This window comes from Oculina patagonica, chromosome 4 (genome assembly GCF_052425735.1).
Source record: "Oculina patagonica isolate OP01 chromosome 4, crgOcupat, whole genome shotgun sequence".
NCBI classification, from domain to species: domain Eukaryota; kingdom Metazoa; phylum Cnidaria; class Anthozoa; order Scleractinia; family Oculinidae; genus Oculina; species Oculina patagonica.
In genome coordinates, this window is record NC_135761.1 from 18,594,302 (window position 1) to 18,615,674 (window position 21,373).

A 21,373-nucleotide genomic window follows, 5' to 3' on the forward strand; every position below is an offset into this window, starting at 1 on the left:
GACTTTAACAAAAAATTAATTTGTATGAAACACGATTCTCCAACTTGAGCGGTTTTACCCCTAAAAAATCCAGTTGAGCCTTACGCGAATCGTCCTACAAGAGGGCAGACTTTCTTAAGAGCACACCTTATTACAAGCCGGCACAGTATTGGTAACCCGACAGAACAGATAACTGTTTTTTTTTTGTAGTTGAATGGTCAATCTCTTGTTTGACCAATCAGTGATCACCCTTCTATTGTGCATGTCAACCCGGTACACATGGCAAGCCTGATTCCCCAGGGACACCCGGACGGGACGGACGTGATGGTCGTGACGGAAATCAGGGAACCCCGGGAATGGGTGGACCAATAGGACCTCCAGGATTGCAAGGACCAATGGGAGAACCTGGTATCCAGGGTCCGAGCGGACAAAAAGGAGAGCGCGGAGAGACTGGGACAAGTGGAATCCCCGGGACTCCTGGTGCGATGTCTTACAAGAACTGGAAAGAGTGCGCATGGAAAAACTTGATGATGAAAAAGATCATGGTCTGTTCAAGTCGCTCCGTGTGTACTGCTTCAAAACAAGTCGCTGTGACAAGGCGTTTGTTCGGTGCACAAACAGCGAATTTGAAAGAGTGGGAATGTGAACTAGTTTTCCAATTCAATATGGCGCTTTCTCATTGGTTAATTTAAATTTTGTCGCAGCGACTTGTCGCAGACGTGTACACACGCTGCGATGGTTTCGCGCGTAGACTCGTTTTAAAACAGAGGCCAGAGGTAACTCGGAAATGGCCTATTTTTACAGAATTTGACGTCATATATTCACGATGTCTCGTGGATTGGTGAACGCTGAAAAGGAATCGTTTGACCAACCAAAGTTTCTGAATCAGTTCTACTCTGGATGCAGTATAATAATAAAAAAATCACGCATTCCTCGAAAGACGCTTCTCTTCCACGCATTCGATGGCTGATGTTACGTCAATAGGCGACACGACGTAAAAAATGGCGGACAGTGGAATAAAGGTAAACAACTGAAGCTAAAATTGCATTAAGTGAACAAAGTGACCACAAGAGCACCCTTCAAGGTAACAACGTCTAAGCTAATGGTGAATAATTTGTGAGGTGATAAAGGATCGAGACAGGTAAACACTGACATCACGAGTTGACTAGCTGTCAAGTGAAATGCCATTGATAATCGAGTTATCTCAGACTTGGATGATGACCAGTCGCAAAACGAAACAGTAACTAATCAACGTAACACTCACTGCAGCGAAATGAATGATTAGATAATTAGTTAAGTTTAATTTCAAAGATTGGAACCGGTCATACTCGAATTAAGAGTGCCTTCTCTTTAATTAATTAAACAATAGCAATTCACATTAATAACAACCGATAAGTCCAAGAACACAGTCAATATTTATTCGTGAACTGCTTAACAACTGCTCCGAATTAAAGCTGCCGAACACATACAATAAAATAAAATGTAGTCTATATTTCTACCTCCACGATTTGACATAAATATTTCATTGATGGAATACGACGCCGAGGGATTCTTTCATGCAAGTTTATCGCCAGGATGCCATATAAAACGGCCGTTCGTGAAAACGCTGAAAACGAGGCGGATCGCGTGCGAAAACAAGCCCGGAGGATTTCCCGTAGCGAAAACAGCTAATTGTAAAACTCTCGCGCATACGTACACATATGCATAGGCGTACGGACACCTTCGGACCTGGGGGGGCGCAGACCTTGTTGCCCGAAAAAAAAAATGGCATGGGTTGAAAGCCGAATAAACAGGCATACGAAATGAACAACAGAACGTGCGTTAAATCAATCTCGTGACGTTGCCAAAGATGTCAATGCACTGAATCCTTTTTCTTCGGAAATATTTATTTATTCACTTTAGTTCAGCAAAAATAAAAGTATTTTTGGAAGGCAATTTACATTGTTTTTCCCCTACTTGAAAGTTATTTAAAATGCGTGAAACATTTAGAAGATGAACGGGTTGAAACATATTGTTGAAAGTTTTGAGCTCATTTGAGTCAAAAGCATTAGCTTTCTTACATTTGTAACTGTATCGCAGCTTTGTTTTTGGGTCCACCGCTCGCAAACGTTCAAATAATGGAAAAGCTGATTGCAGCTGAATCGTGCAGAATTTGCGAGAGAATCGAATATGATTATAGCAATTTGCAAGAGGAAACGAAAGCAGATTAATGAGAAATTTGGACTTTTAAACCACAAAGTTCGGTATATTTCCAATTTTTTTTTCTGTTGATATAATTCGTTTTGATTGTAATTTTGAGATTTGTCTGCTTATTTTCTATTTTTTCTCTGGCTTGTTGCCCGAATTCGTAGCGTTTTGCACGAAAAATTTTGGCACTGGGGGGGGGGGGGCTGCAGCCCCCCTCGCCCTCCCCCCCCCCCGCCTCGTACGCCTACCGTATTTACTCGAATAAGCGCCGCCCTCCAATAAGCGCCGCATTTGGGACAAAAAAGATAACAAGCGCCGCCCCCGAATAAGCGCCGCAGTCCCGATGCGGCGCTTATTTGAGGAATTCCGTTTAACTAGTAACAGCACTACAAAGCAACTCTTAAACAAACTTGGAAAAAGAGATGTTTTGCAGTTCATATATGTTATTGTTTTACCGCACGCCCATTAGTTCTTCTATCCAACATTTTTGCAATACGCAGCTCTGTAAATGTTGTGAAGGCCGTGAACTTTGCCAAGACAGCTAGCGTTACTTCTTTCTTCAGCAAGAGACGAAGCCTGACAATCAAAAGATCAGATTCTTTATGGCGTCCAAATTTTAAATAAGCGCCGCCCTCAAATAAGCGCCGCCCTCGAATAAGCGCCGCACTTGAGACGCGAAAAATTTATAAGCGCAAATACGGTATGCACATATGGATTAGTAATTATAAGCTGCTTCGCCTCGCTGCGCAGCAGTAACTTCATGAAATCATTTGAAAACGAACAAAAACCTTTTTTCGTATTTGCTCTATTTTATGAAAAAGAAAAGGCAATAACAATAAATTGAAAACTAGACTTACATTTTTGTGTTTGCAACTAAACTTGTTCGAAGGAGATACAGGCATGTTCCAAGTAGGTCCAATTTTAATTATTTGGCGATTATTTTTTCAGTCGATAAACAGACGCATCAATTTGTTGCCCAGATATGGAAATTTTTCATCCCTTACAGGCAATAAAAGATCACTTTAGGTCCATTTGCGTTGATGATACCGAAAACAAAGTTTACTTATAATTAAATGGTTGCCATTGCAGATTGAACAAAGACGATGTGGATTTATGTTTGTAAACATAATCACAGCACATAAATCGAATAATCGTTATGTACACAGACGGCATGTTCTCAAGGTTGTCAAAAAATGGCAGTTTGCCTTCCAGTTGAATCACGATATCTAAAAGGCCCTGCAAATGATCCTCGAAATAATTGGGACGCAAATGATCCCAGTACCAGAAATCATTTTGTTTTTTGTAGATGATACCTCAAAAAGAATTGTATTTTTTGTTGTTGGGACCAAAAAACCAATACTTAATCCACCCAGACCAAAAACACTAAATATCAAATGACTCAGCTGGAAGAAACAATAAGTGGGATAATCGGCATGTCTTCCAAATTTATTTACTATGAAGCCGCTTTCTTAAAGTGGTCAAAATATATCAGTTTGCTAAGCAAGTGGAATCACGATAACGTAAAAGTTCCAAAAAGGCTAAATCCTATATAACGAACTGTTCAGTCTGCCAATCACAAATCCCAATGAGACGATCAACTGGCTTTTTGTGTGGCGTGATCAAAACTGTCTCGTTTTCTAAACTAAAAATATATTTAATCGGTACAAGAAACCTCAAAATTCTTCGTTTTATTGTTAGGGTGAAAGAAACATGTAGCTATCATGCATTATTCTGCGAAAACACGGAATTTCCTGCCCGCAAGCGACCTAAGCTTAACGTTAGTAACATTTTGGATAAATGCGTTGCAAGTAAACACATAAATATTGTGGCCTTTCTAAGACAAACATTCGTCTTCTGGAGTCATAATCCACTTACGTATTACCAAAGAATCAGGTTTTAGCCAAGCATATGCCTTAAAAAAAGACCAAAGAGCAAACTGGGGAAACACATTTTGTAGTTTTGAATTTTGTCGCTTCAAATTGAATTTGTTGATTTACGATAATAAAGCAATCCACGTCTATTGTCTATTCATATAACTCACGAGGGTTTGAATCATTTGTTATATTATACATAAAATACTCTTCTACATTTTTCCTTTTAGACACTGTTGTTTTGGGATATAGAGGGGGAATGACACTCAGTTTTAGATTTACCTAAGTGATGTCCACCGTGGAAGACTTTATCCCATTTAACACATCGAATCCACACGAACAGAGGAAGAGGAAGAACAAGCGGAGAACAAGAGAAGTACCTGTAGCTCAAACTGTCCTGAGGACAGTGAGTGGGAATCGAAACACGAAAGATACCCTTCCTAGATGCATGTTTTAAAAATGTGTACTATGTTTCCAGAAATTAACAAGACATTTACTGTATTATACGTTCGATATATGTACGCACTCCCGGTCGATAATCAAGTTATTTACAACACTAAGAAGTCAGTGCGTGCATCGCCACATTTGTATTGCAACTCGCCAGCTCTCATCGATGTTCCTAGAAATAATGAAATCATTTGAAACTTGAATTTTTACTGATTGTTAATTAGGCTTCCCAGCATCTAATTTTACTTTTCTAGTGAAGAAATGTTGCATGACTAGCTACTTGCAGCTGAACTTCATCGATTAAGTTGGTAAATAACATTTTGATAAATGATATGAGCAAACCATCCTAACAAAGCAATCCCTGTTAATCAGAAAAAAAAAGTTATATGCATACGTGTCTGTTGTCTGATAATAGTCTTTTTAAAGAGCTCTGAAAAAGTTTCCTTTGAGTTAAATTTCTTTACCTTTTCAAAAGTGAGTTAGCAAAAACGCATGACTAAGCAAAGTTAAAAATATTGGATCAAAAATATATTGACGGCGTATCGTGATTCAGGTTTATAAACACAACCTGTTTTTTAATTCATCGTTAAAAGCATTTATTCAGGTTTAATCTTGAACAATAAATACAGGCGCCATGTTCTCATAGTTGTGACAAATAATTTCTCTCAGCTAAAGTAGTGTGCAAGATACGAAATGTTTTTTTCTTCATAGAAGGCAAAGTTCTTTTAATTTTTTTTACTAATCTGACGAACTCACACAAAATTGTTTCTTTAGTACTGTAGAATGGGGCATTTTAACAAAGACGAAAAACAAAGTATCACTACCTACTACATCTGAAAAGGGCAGTCGCGTCCTTGTTGTCACATCAAAAATAATGCAAAATTGACCATGTCGCACGTTTTATTTAATAACTCCAAAAGTATTTACAGCTATAAAGTCTCCAATATCTCATTTGAAAGGGCACAAAATATGCTATCAAGAAAAAATATAATCTCCTTCATGGATACTTAAAACGTTTCAAAAAAAAATTCTGAATCACAAAAAATCAGTAAAAATAAGTCACAAAATTTAGGCAAAACTGAAATAGTGCAAAAACGCTCCACTGGGTAAATTTTAAGGTCCAAGTAATCATTTTCCGTATTCTAAGACAAAATTGGTGCCGAAAACCGGATGAAAAAATTCCAAACAGGGAATTAATTATTAATTTTTTTTCTTACGTAAACAGAAGGATCGCATTTCAGTTTCCATGGCAACGACTTATCAGAGCTCAAGTTACGTGCGGCTACTCACGGCTGCATAATCCCTACAAAACGAGTGATTATCAAAGAAATTGAGCTTTACATTCCCAAATTCGACAAAGGACAAATTGTTTATGATAAAGGCGAGTTTCTAAACGTAATAAAACGGCGATCCGAACGGTTTTTTGGCGCATTTTGAACAACATGTGCTCATATCGCAAACAGACACAAACATGTGCGAAGCAAAATAAAAGATCATTTACCTCAATTTTTCGCTTCGAATTTCGAGCTAACTGTCCAAATAACTTTGTTTGAGACTTGAAAAACCTTCTGGATCAACTTCCTTCTCAAAAACCATCTTCACCGGCTTTTAAAAGCTGTTTAAATTCATTCGACTGATTCCGTATTCACGTCCGCCATGTTGAAATTTTTTTTTCGCTTGGAAAAATTGGTCATGTAAGGCACATTCAAGTGTCTTGGCCCAAAATCGCTCTGTAATTGGCTAATCATATCAGCTTCCTGTTCTCTAAATTTGGAGGAAAACGGAAGTAAGGCAAATTTTCTAGGAATTTTCGCGCTACCGGTCCAAAAGGACCGGTAAATGGCCGTGCGTGACAAGAAAGAGTTGGAAAAATCACACTCACACGTAATTATATCTCAGTAAATACGCAAAGTAAACAAATTGATATAACGTGGCAAACAAATTAATAAACGGACACGAATTAACAATTTAAATATTGATCGGCGTTCAAAGACAAAAAAATCTACAAAAAATCTACAGCTGAACTTCATCGATAAAGTTGGTAAATAACATTTTGATAAATGATATGAGCAAACCATCCTAACAAAGCAATCCCTGTTAATCAGAAAAAAAAAAGTTATATGCATACGTGTCTGTTGTCTGATAATAGTCTTTTTAAAGAGCTCTGAAAAAGTTTCCTTTGAGTTGATCTCCTGGTTCTCCTCGTTCTCCTGGATCTGCCGGTTCTCGTGGTCCTCCTGGTTCTCGTGGTTTTCGTGGCTCTCGCGGTTCTCGTGGTTCTCGTGGTTCTCGTGGTTCTCGTGGTTTTCCTGGTTTTCCTGGTTCTCTTGGTTCTCCTTGTTTCCGTGGTTGTCCTGGTTCTCGTGGTTCTCCTGGTTCTCCTGGTTCCCGTGGCTCTCCTGGTTCTCGTGGATCTCCTGGTTCTCCTGTTTCTCCTGGTTCACCTGGTTCTTCTGCTTCACCTGGTTCTCCTGGTTTTCCTGGTTCTCGTGGTTCTCGTGGTTCTCGTGGTTCCCCTTGTGTTCTCCTGGTTTTCCTGGTTCTCGTAGTTCTCCTGGTTTTCCTGGTTCCCGTGGTTCTCCTGGTTCTCCTGGTTCTCCTTGTTTCCGTGGTTCTCCTGGTTCTCGTGGTTCTCCTGGTTCTCGTGGTTCTCCTGGTTCATCTGGTTCCCGTGGCTCTCCTGGTTCTCGTGGACTCCTGGTTCTCCTGTTTCTCCTGGTTCACCTGGTTCTTCTGCTTCACCTGGTTCTCCTGGTTTTCCTGGCTCTCGTGGTTCTTGTGGTTCTCCTGGTTTTCCTGGTTCTCTTGGTTCTCCTTGTTTCCGTGGTTCTCCTGTTTCTCGTGGTTCTCCTGGTTCCCGTGTTTCTCGTGGTTCTCGTGGTTCTCCTGGTTCTGCAGGTTCTCCTGGTTCTTCTGGATCTCGTGGTTCTCCTTGTTCTCCGGGTTCTCGTTGATCTGCCGGTTCACCTGGTTCTCCTGGATCTGCCGGTTCTCCTAGTTCTCCTGGTTCTCCTGGTTCACTTGGTTCTCCTGGTTCTTCTGGTTCACCTGGTTCTCCTGGTTTACCTGGTTCTCCTGGATATATCGTTACTCCTGGTTTTACTGGTTCACCTGGTTTTTCTTGTCTCCTGGTTCACGTGGTTCTCCTGGTTGTCCTGGTTCTCTTGGTTCCCGTGGTTCTCATGGTTCTCTTGGTTCTCGTGGTTCTCGTGGTTCTTCTGGTTCTCGTGGTTTTTCTGGCTCTCCTGATTCTCCTGGTTCTCCCGGTTCTGCTGGGTTTCCTGGTTCTGCTGGTTCTACTGGTTCTCCTGGTTCTCCTGGGATTCCTGGTTAACCTGGTTCTCCTGGTTCTCCTGGGTTTCCTGGTTAACCTGGTTCTTCTGGTTCTGCTGGTTCTCCTGGTTCTCCTGGTTCTCCTGGTTCTTCTGGTTCTCGTGGTTCTCCTAGTTCTCCTGGTTTTCGTGGTTCTCCTGGTTCCCGTGTTTCTCGTGGTTCTGTGGTTCTTCTGGTTCTGCAGGTTCTCCTGGTTCTTGTGGATCTCGTGGTTCTCCTTGTTCTCTGGGTTCTCGTTGATCTCCTGGTTCACTTGGTTCTCCTGGTTTTTCTGGTTCACCTGGTTCTCCTGGTTTACCTGGTTCTCCTGGATATGTCGTTACTTCTGGTTCTACTGGTTCACGTGGTTCTCCTTGTCTGCTGGTTCACGTGGTTCTTCTGGTTCTCGCGGTTCTCCTGGTTCCCGTGGTTCAGCTGGTTCTCGTGGTTCTCGTAGTTCTCGTGGTTATCGTGGTTCTCCTGGTTCTTCTGGTTCTCGTGGTTGTTCTGGCTCTCCTGCTTCTCCTGGTTCTGCAGGTTCTCCTGGTTCTTCTGGATCTCGTGGTTCTCCTTGTTCTCCGGGTTCTGGTTGATCTGCCGGTTCACCTGGTTCTCCTTGATCTGCCGGTTCTCCTAGTTCTCCTGGTTCTCCTGGTTCACTTGGTTCTCCTGGTTCTCCTGGTTCTTCTGGTTCACCTGGTTCTCCTGGTTTACCTGGTTCTCCTGGATATACCGTTACTCCTGGTTCTACTGGTTCACCTGGTTCTCCTTGTCTCCTGGTTCACGTGGTTCTCCTGGTTCTCTTGGTTCTCCTGGTTCCCCTGGTTCTCCTGGTTCTTGTGGTTCTCGTGGTTCTCGTGGTTCTTCTGGTTCTCGTGGTTCTCGTGGTTTTCTGTCTCTCCTGGTTCTACTGGTTCTCCTGGTTTCCCTGTTCTCCTGCTTCTCCTGGTTCTCCTGGGTTTCCTGGTTAACCTGGTTCTGCTGGTTCTACTGGTTCTCCTGGTTCTCCTGGATTTCCTGGTTAACCTGGTTCTTCTGGTTCTCCTGGTTCTCCTGGTTCTTCTGGTTCTCGTGGTTCTTAGGGGCGTAGCCAGCTTTTTGAAAAGTTGTAGGCCTGTTTTTGGACCGCTTTTTAACGGAGTTGGGGCGAAGGAAGTTTTTTTTGGATCGACTCTCCAAAAAGGGTTGTTGGGGGGGGGGGGGCAGGGGGGTGATGATATCTTTCGTATTAGGCCTCCAATGGTGTAGAAGACGACCGTAAGCTCAAAATGGGCCCTAGGGGGGTCCGGGTGCATGCTCCCCCCCTCTCCAAGAGAAATTTGAAATACAGTTGCTCGGAAATGCAATTCCCAGAAAAAAAGGGCTGTCGATGATTTTCAGATGCAAATGCTATAAAGGAAATCTCAACAGACCGCAGTAAAAGGCCCAATAGGCATCGGTGTGCTGCCGGTGACCGGATTTTATTGAAATCCCTGCTGAAAAAAGCTTTCTCCTTTGCTTTCTGCTGATGTTATATGTATTTCACAGCACCTAAATTATAACATTTGGTAGGAGGGAATAGCGCCAGATTTCACTCATTCCAAAATAAACACTCTTGTCTTGTACGGCGCATGCCATTGTGCGGTTGCCTGTCATCTTGCCAGTCCAAAAGGCTCTAAAACTTTCACTTGCTAAATGAGCCTTGATCTCATCGCGAGAGAGTAGTTGTGAAATATATATATAGGTTACTCACCAGCCGGGAGGTCCGTACTGGAAAAAACTGTGCCCGAGGTCTTGGATACCGAGGTCTTGGCGGTTCCAAGACCGAGGGGAATTTCTCCGACAAAAAAAATACTATCTGACGGAAAGACAGTTTCGGTATAGCTATACACACTTGTATTTAACGAATCAATAAGCTCTGCGTTGATTCCCAGCATAATTATTTTGTGATAAACAGTGCGAAAGTGAAACTGAATGAAATGCGAAGTTTGGACGTACGGCACAATATTGTGAGAATTATTTTGGCTGTTTTTAATTAACGAATCTCATTTTCTTGAATGATGGCAACTAGTGTTTTGTTTTGGCAAAGAAGGGGCCGATAAAAAGACAGTTTGTACTCAAAATTGAAGCTTAAAACCGGCGCAGCTTATCGTTATGGCGTGAAAATGATTGCAAAATTCACAAACAACCACAAACTCAACAAACTATTAATTAGAACTTAATTTGTCTATAAACAAAATCAACACTCGCCTTTAGAAGAACTTCGAGGCCTTTAATTCCACTTCTATTCTGTCTTTTCGCATTTACAACAGTTGGTGAGCGGCTATTTCGATTTTGCTGAGCAAATCTTTCATGTGTTTTTTCGTACAACGCTGCAAAATCAAATAATTTCGCGCGGAAAACACACTCGACGATTCATCTCGCAACGGATACCGCCCGCTGTGAGCGGTCCGGATTGGAGAATACCGCCCGCTCCCGGAACCAATCAGATCGCAGGATTTGTAGAATACCGCCCGCTCACGAACAAAGAAAAAAATAAATAATGCTATGGTACGTTATAAATTGCTTTCAATTTATCTTGAAAGAGTTCATGAGAGTTTTAGTCTGAATTTTTTGTAATCACACATTGGTGGAAAAATTTGTAGGCCCGGGCCTACGGGCCTATAGGCTGGCTACGCCCCTGGTTCTCCTAGTTCTCCTGGTTCTCGTGGTTCTCCTGGTCCCCGTGGTCCTCGTGGTTCTCCTGGTTCTCGTGGTTCTTCTGGTTCTCGTTGTTCTCGTGGTTCACCTGGTTCTCCTGGATCTGCCGGTTCTCCTTGTTCTTCTTTCTTCTTTCTCCTGTTCTCCTGGTTCTCCTGGTTCTTCTGGTTCTCGTGGTTCTCCTAGTTCTCCTGGTTTTCCTGGTTCCCCTGGTTCCCGTGGTTCTCCTGGTTCTCCTGGTTCTGCAGTGTCTCTTGGTTCTCGTGGTTCTCCTGGTTCTCGTGGTTCTCGTGGTTTTCGTGGTTCTGCAGGTTCTCCTGGTTCTTCTGGTTCTTCTGGTTCTCCTGATTCCCGTGGTTCTCGTGGTTCTCGTGGTTCTGCAGGTTCTCCTGGTTCTTCTGGTTCTTCTGGTTCTCCTGGTTCCCGTGGTTCTCGTGGTTCTCGTGGTTCTCCTTGTTCTCGTGGTTCTCGTGGTTCTCGTGGTTCTCGTGGTTCTGCAGGTTCTCCTGGTTCTTCTGGTTCTCGTGGTTCTCCTGGTTCTCCTGGTTCCCGTGGTTCTCGTGGTTCTCCTTGTTCTCGTGGTTCTCGTGGTTCTCGTGGTTTACTTGGTTCTTCTGGTTCTCGTGGTTCTCCTGGCTCTCATGGTTTTCCTGGTTCTCCTGGTTCTCCTGGTTCTCCTGGTTCTCCTGGTTCTAATGCGCATGCATAGCAATACACCCAATCAGATCGAAGTAACTTATTTTTCTTTATCTGACGTTGGTCAAATTTTTTGTTATGGATATCTCAGATTTTACTTCTAATTCCAAACCAGCGGCCTGGTCCTTTCTGTTATGGTGGTAGAAAGTTTCTTTTTCAAAGCAAAATATCCGGTAAATATAATCTTACAACTGTTAATTTTCTTTTTTTCTCAATCTCGTCTCTTTGCCGTAGGGATCAGCTTACTGTTTTTTACATAGTTTTCCTGGTATGCACGGCAGGCCTGGGTCTCCTGGGGTACCAGGCCGTGAGGGAGCAAAAGATGACCAGGGAAGCCCAGGGAAGACTGGACCCCAGGGATCTCCTGGTATCAATGGCAAGGATGGTTCTAAAGGAGACTCAGGCGCCCAGGGCCCTCCTGGTCAAAAGGGCCAGCGTGGAGAGAGTGGAACGAGTGGGATGCCCGGGACTCCTGTCGGTGCGATGCCTTATAAGAACTGGAAAGAGTGCGCGTGGAATAACTTGGATGACAGCAAAGACCATGGTCTGATCAAGGTGGCTGTTTTTTTTTAACCTACAAAAAGGTTTCCACACAAATAGGTTCATGTGCAGATTCACAGCTTTGCAACCATCGGGTACGTTAAAGATGCTTTGCTGGAAGGAGTAAAACAGCGTATACGCTCATCCTGATCCTGATGTGACTGACTTGGGAAATCTAGACTGCTTTTATGTCTCACTTTATTTTTTTGATTAAAAACACCCTACAGATTACATACATTCAACATTTTTGCTATTTTACACATTACGCTATACAATGCTTATTTTTACCCTTCATTACATTAATATTTTATTTCAATATTACTGACTAAATTGTCCTTAATTAAGCAATCCTTGAAGACAGTACTTTACTATAATTAGAAAATTATTTTATTTTTTGATATACAAGGCCATTTCTTTACGAAAGATATATCACGATGTATTTTTTCAAGTTCTTTTTTTTCCTGCACAAGGGCGGTGAAATCCACAAACTGTATATACTCTCGTTTAGTAAAGAAGTATAAAGACAGTATTATCCAGTGAGATTAAGATGGCTAAGGGTTCAATAAAATGGTTTTAAAACACCAAACATTATCTCAAACCAACAAAAAGCGCTGTTTATTATTATCAGTGTGATCTGTGTGATGCAGATTACGTCGGCTATTCTTGTCGACACTTGCACCAGCGCATCGAAGAACACAAAGGATCGTCTATCGGACATCACGTGAAAGAGCAACATGGAAAGGAGCCACACAACATCGAGAAGAATTTTAAGATTTTAAGAAAGTGCCAAAGCAAGCTTGACTGTTTGATTTTTGAAATGCTTTTTATTAGACTTCTGAAACCGAAACTTAACAAACAGAGTGACTCGCTCCGCGCGAAATTATTTGTTTAGATATTTTTAGGTATTTTAATGTTCCTATTCTCGTCGTCTTATTCGCTTGCTTTACGTTTTTAATTATATCTTTTACAACTATGCATGCCATTCGCACAAAGTTATTTTTTAGCCATTTTTAGCCTTTTTATTCTTATTGTCTATTGTTTGTATGTACATATTTTAGCGCTTTTACTATATTTACACATGTAATTTTATTCTAACACCTAACTTGAAAATGACCGTCGAACGGTCGAAACGTCGTTCCAATTTTTTAGCGTTTAATTTCATTATACAATCAACTTCCAAAAACTTGTTGATTCAAACATTATCTCATATTTAGTATTAAAGAATGGGGTTTTTCGTGCAAAGAGAAGAATGCAAATGTGTAAACTCTGACCAGAAAGGGACAGCTACTGGAAAATCAACAAATAAATGTACGCTGGGTTGCTCAACTCCTTTTACGTCATATGAGAAGTAAACACCGAGGGCAAGGATAGTATCATCACTTTGCGAAAACGCAACTTACTAATGGTATTATTATTGATGTGTTACCTGATAAATGAATGAAAAAGGGTCAAAGAGTTTTTTATATCTCTTAGAACAAATGGGGATTGTCAGAGAACTATTTATTCATTTCTTAAATTTCCTTCTTCTTTATCATTATTTTTCCACAGGACTGTATGTTCACCAAGAACTTCTCTGACACAGCACTTTACGTTTCCTGGACTGGTGTTCTAAGAATCTACGACTGTAACATGTGCTGCAAACGCTGGTATTTCACTTTCAACGGCGCTGAATGTGCAGCTCCCCTGCCAATTGACGGAATTGTGTTTATGCGGACAGGAAAGAATAAAGATCTCCACCGTGTCCGCCACATTGAGGGGCACTGTAACAACATCCACAAAGGCAAGGTGCGTGTTGGATTCTGGGTCGGTAATTGTAAAGGTTATGGAAATGTCGACGCCCACACAGGCTGGAATTCAGTGTCCCGGATCTTTGTTGAAGAAGTTCCTAAGCCTCAGGCTTAGATCCCGAGACAAAACATCCATTCCTGCATAAACGCTTATTAGGGAACTGTGATAAATTGCATAATTATGTAACGAGTGGTTCGTCTTATTGCCGGGTGTGCTTTGTAATTTTTTCACGTCTACTGTTTAATTAAAAGCAGGAAGATTGTCAAAGAAATGGTAGATTGTTTGTTCTATCCTCGAATAGTTTTCTTTATGCTGCAGCCAAAGGGTGTGTTCAAAATGTAACGCAAGGAAAAGCCAGAAAAAGAACTGATAATGAACAGGCCCTGGTTATTCAAAGAATGAATAACGCTTTCCACCTGATAAATCGCTTTCCAGTGGTTAATTGTTAACAAAACATACTACGCTATCCACTGGATGGTAATTATCCGGTGGGTAGCGTTGTCCGCCCATTGAACAATCGGGGCCAGGAGAAAGTTAAGATAAACGAATCACTGTATTTTAATATTTTGGTACAAATATCAAAGTAATTGTAGTTTTCTGTGAGCAAACGGCATTAGTCAAAAACAAAACAAGAGATTTTTTTTTTTAATATTTGAAAATTAAACGCGAGAACCAAGCGAATGAAACTTTCTTGTTACATCCAATGAACAGAGCCTATCCAGTGTAGTGAAAAGAAACTCTCAGATTGACTCCACGACATCCATGCTTCTTATTCAGGTGAAGATGGAATATCTCATAGAATGCGAAGACCACTGAGAGACCTTCTCAAAATTATGCAGACTTTTAGTATTTTTCTCTACATACTTTAAGAGAGACTGTAAACAAGTGGAGCGAGTCAAACTTGTTGTTGATTCAAATCTACTTTCCTTGTTTGATGTAGTTTATTACTAGCTTGAAAGTAAAGTACATCAAGCAAGCAAAGTCAATTTGGTTTAACAACAGCTGATGCACGACTGTCACTCCACCATTCTCACTGTCACTTCACTGGTTTGGTTTGGCTCAGCGTTAAAGACGTAAAAAGCCATTATTACAGGCTGTAGTAACCAAAGCGATAAAGGCGTTTGATCCTCCATGTGACAACGATTCTTCAGCTTTTCCTGGGCTATGAAGCCCTCGACGGCTGAAAACAGCACTGAGAGAATCAAAAATCTCTCACGTCTCGCAAGCCTTAATCCAACAATACTCCTCCACACATTATTTTGATCGTTGTTCGTAAGTTATGAGCTGTTGCAAAAGTAAGAACTGGTTTGCCGTGTAGGTTACCATTAAATGTCGTAAAATCACCTGTCTGATAAATAATCACCAGTGAAGATCATACATGCTTGAATTGAAAGCGAGAAAACCCTTGTGGGGAAATTAAACTCCCAGGCCAGTACCAACCGTGTAACAGGACTAACTTTTCAGAATTCGCACAAGTGTCATTTTTGGCACGAATTGGCTTCTAATTAACCTGCAATGATTTTGAAGTTTGATTTAAAATAATGGCTACTCGACCTAGTCCTTTAGGCGCTCTCCCATTACCGTGCAAATAGTGCGATCAAGGCCCTGGGAAAAAGATGCGACGTCATGAATTCGCGATGTCGCGTGTTAGTAGGTAGAATACACCTCGGTACTACGTCGATGACTGTTGAAAAAGAGATCGTTAGACTAACCAAAGGTTCTGAATCAGTTTTACTCTGCAGTGTGATAAGAATTCAAGCGTTCTCCAAAAGATGCTATGTTAGCCTGTTCCAGGGATTCGGTGGCTAATGCTTCGTCAATAGGAGGCACGACGTGGAAAGATGGTGTACAGTGGAGCAAAGGTAAATAACTGAAACATTGATTGTGTATTGGATCATTGGATCGAGATATTTATATCAACCGGGGAAAAGACACGCATATAAAACAGTGACAAAACGCGAGTTACAATGTGAATTGAGAAATACTGTGGCCATCTCTGTCAAATGAAAAGCCATTGATAATCAAGTTATCGTGGGCTTCGGTGATGGCCAGTTACAAACTGATCAACCCTCTTATTCTAACGCAGTCAAAAGCGAACAGTCAGTTCCCAGCATACTAAAATTGACCAAAAGAGAGTCAAAATGCTTGCAGTGAAATGAATATTTGGATAATTTGTTTGATTTCGAAATTGGAAATGACTTATTAGAACTTCCCATAACTGAATTAAGAGTGTCGTCTCTCAAATGAATAAACTACTAGCAATTGACTAGCTACAACCAAACAGCTGTTTCGTTGCTGAACGCGATCAATAGATACCGATATCCAGAAACAGGAAGTAACCCAGTAAGTTCGAGTAATAGAAATTTTCGTCAACTGATACCAACTGTACTGAATAAGAGCCTCACTCTCCCCCCAGAATGTAAATGTCGTGTATTTCCCATCACAATGTCATCTATTCTCTACCTCTGCAACCATCTTCTACTATTTCAGGCTGATGTTGCGGGGCTGCGTAATATATCGACCAACAGAGAGATTCTGTTGCACATGCTTATGGCGCGCATGATATTAGTTTTTAGCAAATAAAATTTCAAACACGTGATGACAATTATAAAAGCGTACTCCGATCTCCAAGATAGTTTTATGTGCAGTTGTGGCAGGATATTCACCGTTCAGCCGAAATTATTTTGTTCTCGTATCTAAGCACCCCTTAAGCGACCTGGTGGTGTGGCATTGGTGATCGTGAATAAATTCGAAACTGCAAGCCACATTCAATATCATTCGGCCTAAACTCGTGAACGCCCGGCTTGAGCGCAGCCAAAGCTAAGCGCGGTGAACAATTTTATGGATGTCGAGAGTAAACAAAACGGGAACACAAGATTACATATTCGATATTTCGCTAAAAACCTGGAGAGTTGCATTGCAATTTCCAATTAGTCTAATTATATAGTGGAGCAAGCAGGATACATGTCCCCTAAAGAAGAAGAAATTTCAAGCATGCATTCAAAGACCGATAGGAAGTACAAGTCCCCGGCAATACGAAGCCTGGAGTAATCTATTGGCTGGATTCTTGAATTTATTCGTTAAGCCTTGGGAAAAGAAACGATTTCACGAATAATTTAAAAAATAAACATTGCAACATGCAGTTTACTGTGTTAAAATGAAATTATACTAAACGCAGTTGTGTACATTGCATGACATATTTATTATTACAAAAATAGAAAAACCTTAAGAAAACCAAACAAACCCGTGGGACTGAACAATTTTGATCAGTAAAGCCAAAGATTCGATTGTCTTGAAACGTCATTTTTTGGATAACTGTTATTATATATATAGACTTTGATGGGCATTTTATGATCAACCCTTTTGTAATGCAGAGGTGACCTCGTGACAATTGGGCAAACTTTGGATGAATGAGCTGAATACAATTTCTCTTTGGCCACCGACAAACAAGTCAAAGCCGTCTGTGTTTACAAGCATGACAAAACAAGATTTGTTAACCTTTGTCATTTCAAATTCTCAGAAAAAGAAAATGTTTTTTATATAATTACTCTTGAAGTACGAAGAGATAAAAAAAGTATCATTTGCCAGTATTAGTTTGAAAAATTTTAAAAGGGGAATTAATTATCTTGGATTAAAAAGGAGAGAGAGCCGCTAAATTATATTTAATTCAATTTTAGACTTTTATAGTAGAAATACTGATCTATACTACGAGAAGACCTTTTCCGCCTACCGTGAGGTTTATATTAATTTGTTTCATGCAGGGCCACGAGAATCCTTTTTCTGCCAAATTTTGACTGTTGCGCTGTGCTCCAACAGGGGTCAAAACAGAAGGGTACATGCCGAACTAATAATGCAACCAAAAATATTGATATTGCATAATTTAAAATAAGGGAAGGATTGTTTTGTTTAATTTCCTACAACAAGTCACGTTGCGGTTTAAGGTCGCTTGTTTTGGAGCGTCGTTATTTCCGGCGAGTCGTAACTTTCAGGATCTGTTAACAACCGTGAAATTTTATCACTTTTTTCAGGGGCGGTACTTTCGAAACTTATGGTGGTGCAATACTTCAATAAGGGAATGGAGCAGATCCAGCTACAAGGGAATTATATTATAGGCCTTTTCAGTTCTCAAGATATAACAGCCGAATTGCGATAGTTCTTTTTAGAGTATACCAATGGCTTTTTAATTTTCGTTACAAAAGCTCAAATTGGCGGCAACACTAAGAAATCTAATTTTAACCCTTCCATGCTTAAATGTCCTTTCGGTGAGTGATTCTTTCGAAATGGTCCCTGCAGTGGACAAATACTGAATTAAAATGTACGGCTAACGAAAACACGTCACAGCTGCATGTCTACACGCAACAAAACTGTTATTTTTCTGTTAGTACGGTAAATAAATCTATCATGAGATCCGGAAGTTAAAAGATGTTTAACATTTTTAAGAAAAAGAAGAAGAAAAAACGGCCTTTACGCGAACTAACATCACCATCACCAAATTTCGCCATTATGTAGTTCAACTAATAAGAGGTAGAGCTAAACTAAAATAAAGCGTTACAATTTGCTGCACCATGAGGAAAAATAAATGTTTTATACCATTTTATGAACTGATCACATCAGTGTAGTGTTTGACTGCTGGTATGGGTGCAAACTTTTTTTATGAATTTTTCAGTGAACTTCTGGTCTTTGGCAAAATAAAGCCGTTGCAAGATAGAGAAGGACTCTTTGAAAATGGAACTGACTGACAGATTTAATTTTTAACCGCGGACACATAAATCCATAATTATTACATGCACGCTTGTATACATTTTTTATGTGTGGTCCAAAATTATTTAGGTTTGCATTATTTAACTGAAACACATTGACACTGAATGATTTCACAACCACGTTTCTCTAAATAAGCATTCCTACACATTCCTTCTTAGTCTACACGACCACCACAATTATTATTTATTTATATTCTTTTCGTGCAGCACAAGTGTATCTCAAGAGTCTTCTAGCTGACTAACAGAGACGCACTAACTTATGCTTATGCTCTGCTTTGATACATTTCCAAAAAAATCCAATTTTTTCAATGTAGTGGATCAGAGTTACATCCACAACAATGGATCAGGGAATCAGCCAATTGAATTGTGGCTCCTTGTTTCAAGATAGAGTTCTTACTGTAGACTGATTCTAACTTATTCACGAAAAGAAACGTTTTCATAAACAGTTGCAAAAAGTAAATATCGTATATTGAATAATACGAATAGTAGTACACGGCATGTTTATTAAGCCAGACATCAAACAAACCCGTTAGATAAAATCATCCGCAAAGCCATGAACTTCGTAAAGAAAAAGGTTCGATCACCTTGGAGAGTCCTATTTTACTAATAAAACATAATATCAGCAAAGTTTCCAATCTAAAATATATGTATACTTAATAAAAACAGTTTTCGAAATCCAGTTGAACAAACAAAGAGATGACCTGATTTCCATACATTTCTACCTTTCCTTTTGACAAGCAAGTCAAAGTCGTCTGTATTGACAAACTTAACATAGAGAAACAAGAGTCGTTTACTAATATCCGTCAGGAACTAGTAAGTCCTCGAAGACAAGAAAAAAGGGCCCCAGAATTGCTTGTGGTAAAAAGTTACCAAATTATCTGCATTTTTCCAGCTGGAAAACTCTGCGAGGTCTTGTGTAAAAAAAGAAAAGAAAAAAACTACGGCATAATCCCTACTCTGAAAATAACTTTGTATTTGTTTGCTTCAACGTATACGAACAGGAACTAAAAATCTTCGCTCTAATTGGATAAAACCAAAGCAACTGTCATAAACATTATCACTGATGTAATGTTCTTTTGTAACAGCTTCAGTTGGCTCTTTATCAACAATAAACTGGTCCGAACACGAACTAAAGTCAACACAAAGGCTGAAAACTCAATTGTACACGTAGCTTACTTATCATTCCTTTACAGTGAGTTGTTCAACAGGTACTTGGAACAGAAAAGCGACCCTTCGAGCTTTGAGACCCTTTGAGGTATGACCAATTTCTATTTTATTGCTGCTGTTACTTACAAAACAGTTCTTCACGATCTATCGCCTGTAAAGAAAAATATAAGAATTTAATGGCCTGTTTAGCTAACACAAATTCAACCTTCTCACTCACAATATAGATAATTTGCGTATTATTTGTGTAGGAATATTGAGCTATCCAGAGAAACTGAATAAGATCGATATAATCCTAGATTAAAACAGAAATCACTCGATGCTTCAAAATGCCTATATGTCTGATAGGTATACTTTTGAACGGTTTTCTTATATTTCTGCGTTACCGGGAATTTTTGTGGGTTCTGCTACAAATGTGAAGCTGTGCACAAGAATTTCAGAAAAAAATGTCGATTCAAATCCAAAATTTCATCAACAGTTTTGAAATAAGGAAAAGAAAATCATAACACAGGGAATAAGGTTATTGAATGGAAATTCTCCAGGAGTTACATTCCTACTCATTTATATCACCACTATATCCAGTCCATTTGCAATCTAGCATCTCGTAAAGTCTTGCTCCGTCGTCTAGCTGTTGATTAGACCAAAAAATAATTAAAACAAAATTCCAAATAATCTTCTCTTATTTTCGTAAATAAAAAAAATGATTGTCGCAGTTTGTAAAGGAAAATGGGGTTTGAATTTGGCCATGCCTTCATCATTACGTAAATGCGCTTATATTTTACTGAGTAGTAATCTGCTCTTTGTAAACTTTTTCCGCAGCTGATCGTGACTGAGAAGAAATGGCCTTCATTTCGCATAAAGTCTCTATGATCTCCTTGTTGTCTCTGTTTGTGATGTCATTGTTGGTTTACTGCGCCACAGCAGATAACAAAACGAAGCAGCCATCCTACAAAACGGTAAGTGACATCTTTTTTGCGTTAATTACGTGTCAAATGTTCATTTCTGAGATATTAAGCACAATCGACATTTCTTTGTAAACATTGATTGTAATGATTTAATTTTGGTCATATAGATCCGACCACGTGGCGATGGAATGTATTTATAGTTTTGACATTTTGGGACTAAAACAACTAAGCCACGCAGACAATCCGGGCTGCTTGATTACTATTTTTGTTCCTCGCTTTTAGGCTAAAACTGTATATATATTTGAGAATAACTGTGTCGAAACTAAGGGAGGAAAAGGGAGCTGGTTCTACTAGAAGGAAAAATAGACAAGCCGCGACATTTTCAAAGCCAAGGATGTGCTAAATATTTACGTCTAAAAGGGAGGAAAAAATATCTTATGCCAAATGAAACACAAAATCTTAAATCTACAACAACAAATGTGATGACTTGACATAGCCATTATATCTTGAAGTTTTAAACTTGTCATTTCGGAAATAAAATTGCAAAGATCGATCTTTGATTATAGTGATTTGCACTTCCAGACCGGAGAATTGGATTCAGTGCAAACAAGCTCAATCATAATAATAAATTAAAGCACTGTACAAGTGGTAGTGGTAAAATATTCTGTGGTAAAAGATTAGTGGTAAAAGACTCGCCTCCGAGTCGAACGGCGCGGGTTCGAGGCCTGGCCGGGGTGCTGCGTAGTGTTCTTGGGCAAGACACTTAATGCTCACAGTGCCTCTCTCCACCCAGGTGGTAAAAGATTCTAGTGGTAAAAGATTAGTGGTAAAAGACTCGCCTCCGAGTCGAACGGCGCGGTTTCGAGGCCTGGCCGGGGTGCTGCGTAGTGCTCTTGGGCAAGACACTTAACTCTCACAGTGCCTCTCTCCACCCAGGTGTATAAATGGGTACCGGCGAATTTACTGCTGGGGGGTAACCCTGCGATGGACTAGCATCCCATCCAGGGGGGAGTAGCAATACTCCTAGTCGCTTAATGCTACGGAA

General features: G+C 40.2%; 2 protein-coding genes and 1 long non-coding RNA gene across 5 annotated transcripts in view; all 3 read left to right on the top strand.

Moving 5' to 3' along the window:
* Positions 1–13,687, top strand: part of LOC144651892 (uncharacterized) — a 47,121-nt gene extending 33,434 nt beyond the window's left edge. For all 3 annotated transcript variants that reach the window (XM_078511954.1, XM_078511956.1, XM_078511955.1), the window contains exon 5: positions 13,558–13,687. The gene's annotated coding sequence lies outside the window, so the exon portion shown is untranslated. The remainder of the gene's footprint in view (positions 1–13,557) is intronic.
* Positions 336–13,613, top strand: LOC144648211 (uncharacterized). Its single transcript, XM_078507830.1, has 3 exons — positions 336–524; positions 11,406–11,726; positions 13,260–13,613. The coding sequence occupies exons 1-3, from the start codon at positions 336–338 to the stop codon at positions 13,611–13,613; spliced, it is 864 nt and encodes a 287-aa protein (XP_078363956.1).
* A 1,493-nt stretch (positions 13,688–15,180) lies between the features above and the next one.
* On the top strand, positions 15,181–20,569 carry LOC144651984 (uncharacterized). The gene is made up of 3 exons (XR_013570397.1): positions 15,181–15,361; positions 19,453–19,514; positions 20,243–20,569. It is a non-coding gene; the product is annotated as an uncharacterized LOC144651984 (long non-coding RNA).
* Positions 20,570–21,373: the final 804 nt, after the last annotated feature.

Coding starts and splice junctions, on each gene's coding strand:
- LOC144648211 (XM_078507830.1), top strand. CDS start 336: ATGGGTGGACCAATAGGACCTCCAGGATTGCAAGGACCAATGGGAGAA. Junction 525..11,405: donor TGATGATGAAAAAGATCATG/GTCTGTTCAAGT, acceptor TCTTTGCCGTAG/GGATCAGCTTACTGTTTTTT. Junction 11,727..13,259: donor AAGACCATGGTCTGATCAAG/GTGGCTGTTTTT, acceptor ATTTTTCCACAG/GACTGTATGTTCACCAAGAA.